The 12,948-nt window shown below is 42.8% G+C and overlaps 1 protein-coding gene across 3 annotated transcripts in view; it reads right to left on the reverse strand.

The window, feature by feature from the left end:
- SLC8B1 (solute carrier family 8 member B1) overlaps positions 1 to 12,948 on the reverse strand; it is a 244,809-nt gene that overhangs the window by 94,263 nt on the left and 137,598 nt on the right. For 2 of the 3 annotated variants that reach the window (XM_085636231.1, XM_085636232.1), the window contains exon 3: positions 7,246 to 7,398. The exons of the other annotated variant lie outside the window; for it this stretch is intronic. In XM_085636231.1, coding sequence (XP_085492357.1) covers positions 7,246 to 7,398 — 153 coding nt within the window. The remainder of the gene's footprint in view (positions 1 to 7,245; positions 7,399 to 12,948) is intronic. 3 annotated transcript variants of the gene reach the window in all.

The following is a 12,948-nucleotide window of genomic DNA, read 5'->3' on the forward strand; positions in this document are numbered from 1 at the left end:
CTGCCCTGCCAGTTTGCCTCTACTTACCTTTATTTATTACAATAACAATTACCCACGCTCTTGTCCACCACAATGCAACATTCTCAGCGATAACATCTTTAATTCTTTGTGGTCAAGATTAAAAAGGTATATTAAAATAATCAAGCTGAAAAAATTCCCATCTCAAAAAACCTTCTACAGTAAAAAAAAAAAATCACACTAGCTACGGCCTGGTTTAATACTTTCTTAATATTTACTTGGGACAACTTCCAAGAATCTGTGGCAGTTGTCGTCCTTCTGGAACTCCACAAGACCTGTGCCCGGCCAGGTTCATACTACTCTACCCGTCGAGTCAGGTCCACCCTTGAACTTTTCAATCACTCTTTAGCCCAAGGCATTAAGACAGACTCCAGGAAATCAGCTATTGCAACACCACTACTGAAACAGCATTAGTTCAGCCCACGGGACCTCTTCATTCTGAGGTTTCTCTTACCATTTTGAGGCCATTTTCATGAAAAATTGGTTTTCAGTCGTTTCTACTATGTTGCTGGCATGAACAAGCCGATTGACTCATTCAGGCAGAGTTCTGGCTGCCGGGACATCGAAATTAGTGATTCTCTCTGTTTTGGGTGAACTCTGTTGAGTACTGGATGGTGGTGGTGTCTGGCAGCTAGACTAATTTACATCTGAAACGTTCAACTAATTACCACGCTATATGTCACGTTCAGCGCTTTCTCAGATATGCCTTTCATACAGAGATCCATTATTTTTCTCTTCCCCACCCACTATTGGCATAGCCAATAGTTCTCACTTGACTATGTGTTTGTTTTGCCTGTATTTACACAAGCTAGCACATTTTTGCCAGGCCTATAAGCTTTACCAGTGCTTGTTTCTTTCAGACACCTCATGTCCAAGAATGATGATGTCACAAGTGCGGTAGAATGCTTTGGAGTCAGGTTAATCAAATAAACAGATGAGCCAGGTTCTCAAAGGAGAACGCCCTAAAGAAATGCACTTACTCACAAGGGAGTAGCCCAAAAAATAAAATATCCCTCACTTTGACCCATATACAGTAATAAATGTGCAAGTAAAGCGAGTGACACCAAATCTTCCTATGAAGTGCCATGGGAATTGTACCCTTGGGGAACATTTGTACAAATTGATGCAAAATCATGAATATTGCAGAAAGATTTTAAAGGAATTTTGCCAAATACCACACATCTACCATTACTGGCTTATTACTCTCATTTATCCATTCCATTTTCTTTTTCCTTTTATGCTTCTTTCCTTCCTTCTTTCCATCATCTTTCCTTTGTTTTATGCATACTTCACTTCTTCTTTCCATCTTTCTTTTCTTCTATGCTTCTCTCATTCCATCTGACCTTTTTCTAGTTTTTCTTCTCAATATCCCTTTTTTTTTTTTAAACATGATCATGTTGTTCCTTTTCACCTTCTTTGCACCTTTTATTTTTGTATTCCTTTCATTAATTCTTTTATCTCTTCTTTCCTTCAGTCGCTCATCCTTGCGACTCACATTTCAATATATTTTACTGCTTTCCTTCTTAACTTTCATTTTTCTTATTAATTGAATTGTACCTTCCACTTCCTCTTTCCACCCTTCTTTTTTTACTTTTTACCTTTTTCCTTCTGTTTCGTCTTTTAGATCTTTTTCCTTATTCCCATGTATTTTTGTACTGTCTTTCCTGCATGCTTCTTTTTCCTTTCTTTGCTCATTATGTGCATTTTACTTTCTTTCCTTTATGCTGTCTCACTTCTTTTGCCTCTATGTTAGGTCTTCTTTGCCATTTTAATATTTTTCTTTCTTTCTGTCACCCTTTCTGCTTGTGACTTGGGTTGACCTACGAGCTCAAGATATAAATTAAGAAGGGTCATACAAAACAATAGAATCTACTTCTGTAGCGCCCTCGCTTAAGCTGATTAACTACACTCTTGCTTACTCAGACACTTAAACATACATAAATCACTTTAATTTAGTATGGAGCCACCAGTCAATGTTAGATTTCAAAGATGTTCTGAATGCTGATAGCAGGAAACACGGGCAATAAAAACACTAGGTACAAGGAGGCAAATTAGCAAAATAAACGTGTAATGGAATTCCAAGTCACAGGAAGTGAAGCCACAACAATATCATGTTAAGGTAAGGAGTCCATCTTGGTCAAGGCGATGCTAAAGATTTCACTATGAAGACTTTACAGGCATTTAGGATAAATATGTAATGTGAGTAGAGAGATATATATGCTCCAAAACTCCTCGTACTTCCTTTTCACGGCGAACAGAGAAGGACGGACCCAAACAGGTAAGGCAGTAAATGTAATTTATTGACTCCCTCTGCGACGCGTTTCGAGCACCCTGTGCCCTTGATCACACAAGAAAGCAAATGTCTGCCAGCTTTTTCAAATGCTACGTGTCCACCCATTGGTCAGTTACAATTTCATAGAAAAAACATTGTAAACAACAACCGGTATTTTTTGTTCTCGTTTGTTTTAGACATTGTAAATATGCATTGCTTTTTTCATGGATCATGTAAAAATACACAAATCGTTTTTGGGCTGCATAATGCTTTGAACATAGAATAGAGACATTTAAAGGAAAAATACCCATATAAATATGTATATATATATATATATATATATATATATATATATACACACACACATACATACATACACACATACACACACATACATACGTACACAGCAATCCTGTACTCTCGCAAAGAAACAGGCACCGACACGCTGGAGTATAGAAGCACAGTCATTTACTGAGAAAAAAAAGGCTCAGACGCGTTTCGGTGGACGAACCACCTTGCTCACACAGGTCAGCGCCACTAAAGAGAGTACATTTAAAACGTTGCCATGGGAACCATGCAGATGACATGGAAATAGAAGAAATATGCACACTCAGTTTAGGCAGGCATGTTAACATCACAATGCCTGTCAAACATTCTATACATCAAAATCAGAATGTTATTGTAGAAATGAATTAAATAAACTATAAATTAAACATAAATTCAGCATTGGAAATGGTGTTTGCAATCCGGGCTGTGTATTTCTTGAAAAGTTTCAGTTAATGTACTAATAACATGTAAATCATGTGTGTCACAAGGCTTCAGAGATATACAGTGCCCTACGTGTTCAAATGTACCAATACATTGCACAATGTATACAATAAATGCTGTTGTGAGAGGCCATATGCGCATAGGTTAGTACCTTAGAAAACCGGTGAATGAAATAACGGCAATGTGCCTACACATCATACCCAAGTGGGCATAGAATCTCAAACCTAGTACAATACACTAGATAACATACTGGGCTCCACCTCATGAAGACCATGTGCTGAGTACATATGCAACAGGTATTGCACTAAACACAACCAAGACATGTTAAAGAAGCAGACCCAATGCTTTAACCCATGGCCTACACAAAATTATAAATAAAAATCAATACTCATGCGCTGGAAAGGCTGGAAAGGCTGTTAGGGAGTGGGTATGGCTAAGCAGGGTTACAAGTGTGAAATTAACTCTTCGTCAGAATTCAGCCCATGTGGGATTTTGCTATTGAGCATGATGATATATCTAGATTCTAGCTTTCTCAATTGTTGCTCTCTTTTGCCTCCTATGGGGTTTTTGGGAATGGAGTCAATAAACACACACACTCGCACACTCACACACACTTTATCTATTTCTTTGTCTGCCACTGCAAAGCACTGGCTCAGGCAACGCATGCTCTTATATTTAAGAAAAGAAAACAATACAAATGCATGGCTTCATAATCAATCAATTAGAACAGCCATGTTGTAAAAGAAACCCAGGAAGGCATGATTGCTTTAACAAACTATACACTCTTCAACTCAATATTCAGAGGCGTAGTTATCATTGTTGCAGCAGGTGCAGTGGAACCAGGCCCCATTGAACCCTGATAAACTCTTACTACCCCAACAGCATGAAAGGGTCTGTTTCTCTTGGTTGACCATGGCCCCTGTTATCCAAGCTATGCAACTGTTGATATAAGTAATGATGTATAACTCGAAAGCTTTTATTCTTAGTACAATGAATAATAGCCATGCGGCATGAGTGCAGATCATGCTAGGTTTTAATTAGTGCTCTGAGGGCCCTCCTGACTGTGGCAAAGCTACAGAACAATAAACTAGATGGGATCACACTTAGAAATGTGGCAATATAATTTAAATGTCATTCTACTGATTGGAAATCACATATGTACCTTTTTCCTCAAATAATGTGCAATTGGGCTGAAAGATATACAAATAAAAAGACATATATAAATTAGCTTTACGTACAGCAACACTTTAAAGTCTGAGTTTCAAAATATTTATCCATACATGTACATATGGTACTTTATGACAACTTTCTATCTCTTTATTGTTTTCCATATACATGTATACCTTTTTAGGAAGTTATGTATCTATATATATATTTATTACTGTACTACCACTGAAGAAAAAGAAACTTGAACTCTCTCCATTTCACTACTCTGGGTCTCATTTCGATGTCGGTCGGAGACACCGTGGCGTTCTCGGGACTGACCAACCTCCGGTCGGCGGTCCCGACACTGCAATTACAATGCAACCGCACATGATGTGGTCGCATACTCCCATTTGTCTATGGGAGCTTGTGCTGCGGCCATAAACCGGCCATAGCACAAGCTCCCATAGACAAATGGGAGGATCTGTTCATCCTTACATCGCGTGGCAGGCACCTCAGGGTGCCTGCCACATGGCGCATAGATTAACAGGGGGGCACCCTAGGTGCCCCCTTGGCCCCAACCAGAGGATGCATGGCAGGGCCCCCATTGTCACTTTTTGACGGGCTTTGCATGTCAGAAAGCCCGACATGGAAAGCCTGTCGGAAACAGACATCATAATCCCTACGGCGGAATCGCCGTCCATTGGGATTACGGGCCGGTCTCCGACTGGCCGACGGACTCCTTGAGGTCGGCTGTCGTGGCGAGTGCTCCTAATCTTGGCTGGCTGAGCGGCGCCTCATCTGATAAGAAACCACAGCTGTGGTTATTCATAGGACTGGAACCGCACTAGGGGGGAAAAGCACAGTAGACTCAGTGGGCATCCATCCAGTGTGAGATCTCGCACCTGGCTGTCATTAGCCTTCCTGGAGCATCAATCAAGGATAAACAAAAGGGCAAGTCTTCCCTAGAAACTTGCTCACAATGAGCAAAATAAAGTACAGTCTCCCACCTACCGTCTACCGAATGGCAATACACTTTGCTAACAAGGCCCTCATGGAATTTCTAAGTATAGCCCTGCCTCCATCCTACTCACTTAAGTGTCTACGTCTCCGCCCTCCACCCATAGGAATGCAGGCAATAGACTTCTACTGTCTGGGGAAGCTAGTCTCACCCACAATCCTGAGTCATGCTAAACAAGGGACATCAAAAAAGTTCCAACTGGCTCCAGTGTCAGACTCACACAATTCACAGAAACCTACTATCATGAGTGTGCTACACATGTACAGGTGTATTTCACATGCACACAGAATGTCAGCTCAAGCTTCTGGGTTTCACTTAACAGTGGAACCAGAGAGTGGTCAGCAGTCCGTGCTCTCACTGGCTCTGAAAAGGTATGTGGTCACACTATGCATTCCCAAAATACGATACGCTCCCACCACTACTAACTTGTTGTACCCAAGGCAAGGATAGTACTCTACTGCCTAACAAGTGCATGTAGGGTGCTCTCCTCCAGGTCACAGGACAGGTCCATGACCTCGTACTGTCAAAGACAGGCCTTGGCCTTTAAACACGATACAGTACCATTAAACCAGGACCGAATTATAGGTCAGGACACCAGATTCAATCGATGTTGGGTGCTTAAGACAAGGCCACCCGTCTGTTTATCATGCAGAGGACATTCCTGTCCCAACAGATAACTGATACACTTACCTGTACTACCCTCACCACCATCTCTCTTTGTGGTCCCTTATGTGTGTCCTCACCTTTGTACAATGCTCTGTATACAATGATTTGACGTTAATGCTCATTTAAGAGAGAGAAGTAATAAACAGTGATGTGGGCATCTTCCCTGTTGAATATAGTTTTGCTAATGACCCCTATTTAACATCTTAACTTATTCTTTCACAAAGCTGACATCTGACAACCGCTCACCCAGCTGTAGAACCGTTTCATCATTTCTTCCTCCAATCAATAGGCAATAAAGCAAATGTCTCCTATCTCAGCCTTTTGTAGATCAATGCAAGGGTTAACAATTCCAGAGTACCATTTTATAAGGATAAAATATTGGAACTGTTCTTAGAAGTGTAGGAAGTAACCACAATGGCTCGTACATTATCAGAAGCGAATGTTTCTTCTCCATCCGCAAGGACGGTCTCTGCCATGTCTAGTCAGAGCCCCACCTTTTAACTTACTCGACACAACATTACAAAGCAGATCATGCACAGAAACAAGGGGGAAGGGGGATGGGGACTGAAAGAAAAGAGGAGGTGGAACACACTGTGCACATGTTCCAATGCACGCAAAGCCGCTGTGATCCATGCACACCTTTCTTGTTCCCCTGTAAGCAATAAAAAACCAGGTGCAAGCCTACTACCAGGAAGCAGCTGCCATGGATCCCTATATAAAATACTTAGCCAATGTTAAAAGATGTGAATCTATGTCATTACTAAATTGGGCTGCAATCTTCAATCAGTACACTGGAGTCCGGTATATAAAGTTAGGAAATCATGGATGGGTAAATTATTTGCAGTTGGTCTTTCTGTATTTAAATGTATTGATTTGAGTTGCTTCTTTTGCAATATTAAGTTAAAAAATGTTGTCAGCCAATGCATTTTGCCCATTTACAACAGAGTTCTTCAGGGCTGTAGACCTACAGCAGACTAAGCATAAAATCACCACACGTAATTATATAACATTATGTAAAATCTCCACGACTTAGTACCAAACCACAAATATAAAGACAACAACTCCAAATTTTAGACTTATGCAGCTTTGAATTATATACTTGCATGTGCACCATGCAATGAACGGGTGTGTTTACATAAAGATGAGAGCAACTTTGCTGCCAAACATTTTGGGCGGGTCAATATGGCATTATGATCAGAAAAAATTCCCGCCATTCTATTCTAGTCTATGGCTAATTTATATATTTACACATAAGGGTTTTATGTTTTTCTACAGCCTGTGCAAAAGCAAGTCTCAGGAAGCTCGCAAAGGAATAGTCACCTTAACTGAGAGGAACGTTAAATGATGTCAGACTTACGTAGAGAGTGATGGCCATTGGCAACAGTGCAGGAGTGAAAGCACAAAAGGCAGCACCCAGGTAGCTGATAAAGCCATCATCATCCTGACAGTCTGGGGTGGTCCTGATGAAAGAGCACCATTCAGAGGCATTGTGATCCCTGACCGTCCGACACTAGAGAGACAAGGAGGAAAACAATTGAGCCACTGCACACAGTCTGCGGCATGCTGGGTAGCTTAATCAACCAACCCCCTTGGCCTGGCTCACCTATTGAAAATTTATTTAAATTTGTGTATAGGCAGGTGAGTAGGCAACCTGATCTTCCCCTGCCCTATGTCTTTGCAAAGGCGTTAGCCTCCCAGAACGCCCATACTATCCCAATATGTCAGTTTGCTTCTGCAGATGAAGCTGTGCCCTGCAGCACTTCTCCTATCTGGTTTGCAGATTCTGGCATAACATATGATAACAGAACACAGTCACACAAATTTGAAATGCTAACATAGGGAATGCCCAGTGGCCTAAAATTCACAGCAATTTTTTTCTTAGTTGTTCCCTGCTGAGTCTCCCCAAGTGGAGTGGGTAATTCCTTGGCTGCTGTGCCTACAAACTCCAACACCTCCCAGGTGACTGTATCCAACGAGGTCACAAGCCAAATGAGGTGGTTATGGTCTCAGGCAGAGTCCCGGGGCCTAGAAATTCTAACTTAATGGCTTCTTTTGGAGCCAGGTGCAGTGGCGACTGGTAATCTTTTAAAGTGGTGGGTGTAATACTCGACAGAAGTTCAACCCCACTTTTTTCCCCAAACTTTGTTGCAAGAGTTGCCCATATGTTAAGAATTGCATTCATTGTGCCATTGTCAGCGTTTTGTTATGGGTATACCCTTATACCAATAATTAAATACAATGAACAAGCACCAGAATTTTGCCGTTGATATTCCCCATATAACTTGTGTGGAGTGTATGTCAAAAATGTCCTCCAGTATTACAGAGCCTGCATTTTATCATGGTTTGTTATCCCCAGCCCTTCCCCTCAGCCCTTATATGCCATGGCTGCCCTCTTCGAGTCCAAGAATGACCTCCAGTATGCAAGCACCAGCATTTTGCTATACGCGTCCTCTTATGCCAAATATTACTTCCAGGACTTCAGGTCTGCTTTTTAGGTCTTGCCAACGCAGCGCGCATGCGCTGCATAGGAGACCTTTAGCCGTCGTACAGCTCTTTTTCCAAACACATACTCGTGCTTGTGGCGGCATACAGCTTGCAGGAGTGCGCAGCAGCACGCCACAAGCATGAGTATGTGCTTCTAAGAAGAGCAGGCTGCGCGCACACACACGCCCCACTCTCTTGAATTTGTGCTGATTATTTCTTACGCGTTTTTCTGGTCCCTATTTCGATCCGCTATCTACCCGATGTGATATAGATGCCTGTGGACGTGAGTCGCGCTGTGCCTCATTCATTATATGTGACGCTTTGAGATGCCATCATTTTTTACACCTTCAAGCGTCATAACATGTTTTGCTTTCTACAGCCATGCCTTCCCTCTTCCCATCTTATTTGGTAACCCCCTTTCATCACACAATCGCCCTTTATACTCCCCTGCCTCTCCTTCCTTCGTGCTTTCCCTCCTCTTCACCCGTCCTTTCCATTTCCCCACTCTCTCCATCACTCCTTGTCCTCGATTCTCCACCCACTCTCTCTTCTTTTGTCCTTCGTCAACCAGTCTTCTCTCACTCCACGATCTCGTCTTCTACATTTTCCTCCTCTTCTCCAGCCATTCCCCACTTCATGCTTTATCTCTGCACCTTTCTTCCTTTCATTTCCCCTTCCTCCATTCCGGACTCTACCCACCCCTTCTTACCGTCTCCATGATCTCTTATTTTATTCTTATTCCCTCCTCTCACTTTCTTCCTTCCTCTGTCTCCTCTCTTTCGCTTCTTCATCCCTCCTGTCAGTCGGGTTGTCCATCCAGATCCTGTTGTTCTAGGGAGGGCCTTGCAATACCCAAGGCAGCTATCATGTTCTCTCTACGGCTTCCGGGTTCTCGATATTGTACTCATGATTTCCCTGGCTCTCATTTGGCACTGGTGACCGAGCAGTCAAGGATTACTCAAGGGGTGGTGTGAAGACTGGTTTCAGATGGAATATCAATAGCAAGTTTACACAGCTAATGAAGTTCTACGTTCAAACCGGGGTATTATAGAAAATCACAGTCAGAAACTATAGCAAAACCTCGGAGACCCTAACCCGGACTGTCTATAAATATGAAGATCGGTTTTTAATGCAGCATCACCCTATGCAGTGGCCCAAGTCATGTGGCACTGAAAAAAACGCAAAATAAACAAACATCAAAATACAATATTCAGCTTACTTTTTGCCAGGCCTATTCAAATCAATTAACATGTTTCTACCTCTCTCTACCTTTCTATCTCTACCTTTCTACCTATCTCTTCCTCTCTCTCTCTACCTCTACCTTTCTACCTATCTCTTCCTCTCTCTCTCTCTACCTCTACCTTTCTACCTCTCTCTACCTCTCTCTCTCTACCTCTACCTTTCTACCTCTTTCTACCTCTCTCTACCTCTATACCTCTTTCTACCTCTCTCTACCTCTACCTTTCTACCTCTCTCTACCTCTACCTTTCTACCTCTACCTTTCTACCTCTCTACCTCTCTCTACCTCTCTCTACCTCTACCTTTCTACCTCTCTCTACCTCTACCTTTTTACCTCTACCTCTCCCTTTCTATCTCGCTCTACACCTCTCTCTCTACACCTCTCTCTCTACACCTCTCTCTCTACACCTCTCTCTCTACACCTCTCTCTCTACACCTCTCTCTCTACACCTCTCTCTCTACACCTCTCTCTCTACACCTCTCTCTCTACACCTCTCTCTCTACACCTCTCTCTCTACACCTCTCTCTCTACACCTCTCTCTCTACCTCTCTCTCTACACCTCTCTCTCTACACCTCTCTCTCTACACCTCTCTCTCTACACCTCTCTCTCTACACCTCTCTCTCTACACCTCTCTCTCTACACCTCTCTCTCTACACCTCTCTCTCTACACCTCTCTCTACACCTCTCTCTCTACACCTCTCTCTACACCTCTCTCTCTACACCTCTCTCTCTACACCTCTCTCTCTACACCTCTCTCTCTACACCTCTCTCTCTACACCTCTCTCTCTACACCTCTCTCTCTACACCTCTCTCTCTACACCTCTCTCTCTACACCTCTCTCTCTACACCTCTCTCTCTACACCTCTCTCTACACCTCTCTCTCTACACCTCTCTCTACACCTCTCTCTCTACACCTCCCTCTCTACACCTCTCTCTCTACACCTCTCTCTCTACACCTCTCTCTCTACACCTCCCTCTCTACACCTCTCTCTCTACACCTCTCTCTCTACACCTCTCTCTCTACACCTCTCTCTCTACACCTCTCTCTCTACACCTCTCTCTACACCGCTCTCTACACCGCTCTCTGCACCGCTCTCTGCACCGCTCTCTGCACCGCTCTCTGCACCGCTCTCTGCACCGCTCTCTGCACCGCTCTCTGCACCTCTCTCTGCACCTCTCTCTGCACCTCTCAACCAGTTGAATTCCGGGAAACCCGAACCATCAGTATTTCAAATCGGAGCGTGAAACTTGGGTAGGATGAGCCGTGCAGCTCAGAAAGGGATGTTCTTTTTACATAATTTGTATTTAATAGAATTGGGAAGCAGGAGAACAGTCTCACAGTTGAGACAGGGATCTTATAAGTGTTTAGTTATCCAGTACAATATCCTTGGTGCAACAACATCAAGTGTTGCATGGCTAAATACTTATAAGGTCCCAAAGGGGAGACCTAGTGGCAATGCCAATGCTTGTTACCTTTGATGCCCTGAGATGTGCACCCCCTGCCCTCCAGAGTTATTTTTGTCACAATTATATATATGCTAAATAAGTAAATCTCGATATACTTGAGATTCTAATAATTATTTATTGAGATGCTCTTTATATGCAAGTTATCCCTTGGTCTATGAAGTCTAAATCAAATACATTTTTCTTTTGCATGTATTTCAGTAACTATGTTAAGACTATGTAATGAAAGTTCACTGTATATAACTTAATTTCTATAAATGTATATTGTTAATGCGTATGATACAATTTTAAATGCGCATACCCACTGGAGAGTTGAAATGCTGTCATGTATATGCAACACATAATCTAGGAGTCGAGAGTTTTCAATATTCTGTCATACGTACGCATTGACAATATGAATTTAGAGAAATTAGATGTCCTCAATATTTGGTGAATTGTGCAATATTTAAGCATAATTTGAAATGATCTAAACCTGTGGCCGGATTTTAAAGATTTGTAGACCGAGTTTTAACATATGAAGAAAGTTACCTGCTCCTGTTTTAATAGCTTTTACACACATATTAATGCATTTTTTGAATTGGTCAATTAATGATTTTAGTTCTGTAAGTTTAGCACTACATCTCCCATAAAGAAATGTGGTGCATTTAATTGGCTTTGAGACACTGCACATGTACCTGTGAACAAGGTCTCTTCGAGACCGAAACGCATATGGGCCTTCTTTGGGTTCGGCCCATATGGAATTATCTTTTTTAAAATAAAAGAATGCTGATTGACCCATGAGTGCAACCTGTTCTTCAAAAAGAAGGTATTTTGGAATATTAATACGGCATTTTGACCGCACAGCCCCAGAAGCACAAATATAGCCAGTGAAGACGAGCCAACTGTGATATATATATATATATATATATCCAACAAAAGTTGCCTGCAATGAAAGAGCCCACACAGGACGGTGAGTATAGCCTTCTCATTTATTGCTGAAAGCGGTGGGAGAAACAACAGGCTGCTGCGCAAGCATTTCAGTCCAGCCCGACGCGTTTCGTGCGGAATGCACTTCTTCATGGGCTAAGGGCTTCTCACAGAATGTAGACATCGGCAGTTTCAAACGAGCACTATTTCAAATATTCTTGCAACACGCCCAGGTGGGCGTGGCCACCGGTTGCTGTAGTGCTGTGAGTTTTCCTCTAATAAGGCGCCGTGCTGCATTCTCAATAAAATGAAATTAAATCTGTGAGAAGCCCTTAGCCCATGAAGAAGTGCATTCCGCACGAAACGCGTCGGGCTGGACTGAAATGCTTGCGCAGCAGCCTGTTGTTTCTCCCACCGCTTTCAGCAATAAATGAGAAGGCTATACTCACCGTCCTGTGTGGGCTCTTTCATTGCAGGCAACTTTTGTTGGATGTTTAGCGGCACCGCCTGAGCCGCGGAATGAGCCCAGCAGCACCTGTGTGCAGTCCTGCTACAGTGCCAACCGACGCTGCAGCGCTAGGCCAGGACTTGCCATTGCTGAATATAAACGAGTGTGGGTGTACAACGGAACTGTGAGACGCTACCCACTTGGATTTAATTTCATTTTATTGAGAATGCAGCACGGCGCCTTATTAGAGGAAAACTCACAGCACTACAGCAACCAGCAGGCCACGGGGTGGCCACGCCCACCTGGGCGTGTTGCAAGAATATTTGAAATAGTGCTCGTTTGAAACTGCCGATGTCTACATTCTGTGAGAAGCCCTTAGCCCATGAAGAAGTGCATTCCGCACGAAACGCGTCGGGCTGGACTGAAATGCTTGCGCAGCAGCCTGTTGTTTCTCCCACCGCTTTCAGCAATAAATGAGAAGGCTATACTCACCGTCCTGTGTGGGCTCTTTCATTGC

The sequence above is a fragment of the Triturus cristatus genome, chromosome 11 (genome assembly GCF_964204655.1).
Source record: "Triturus cristatus chromosome 11, aTriCri1.1, whole genome shotgun sequence".
Lineage (NCBI taxonomy): Eukaryota > Metazoa > Chordata > Amphibia > Caudata > Salamandridae > Triturus > Triturus cristatus.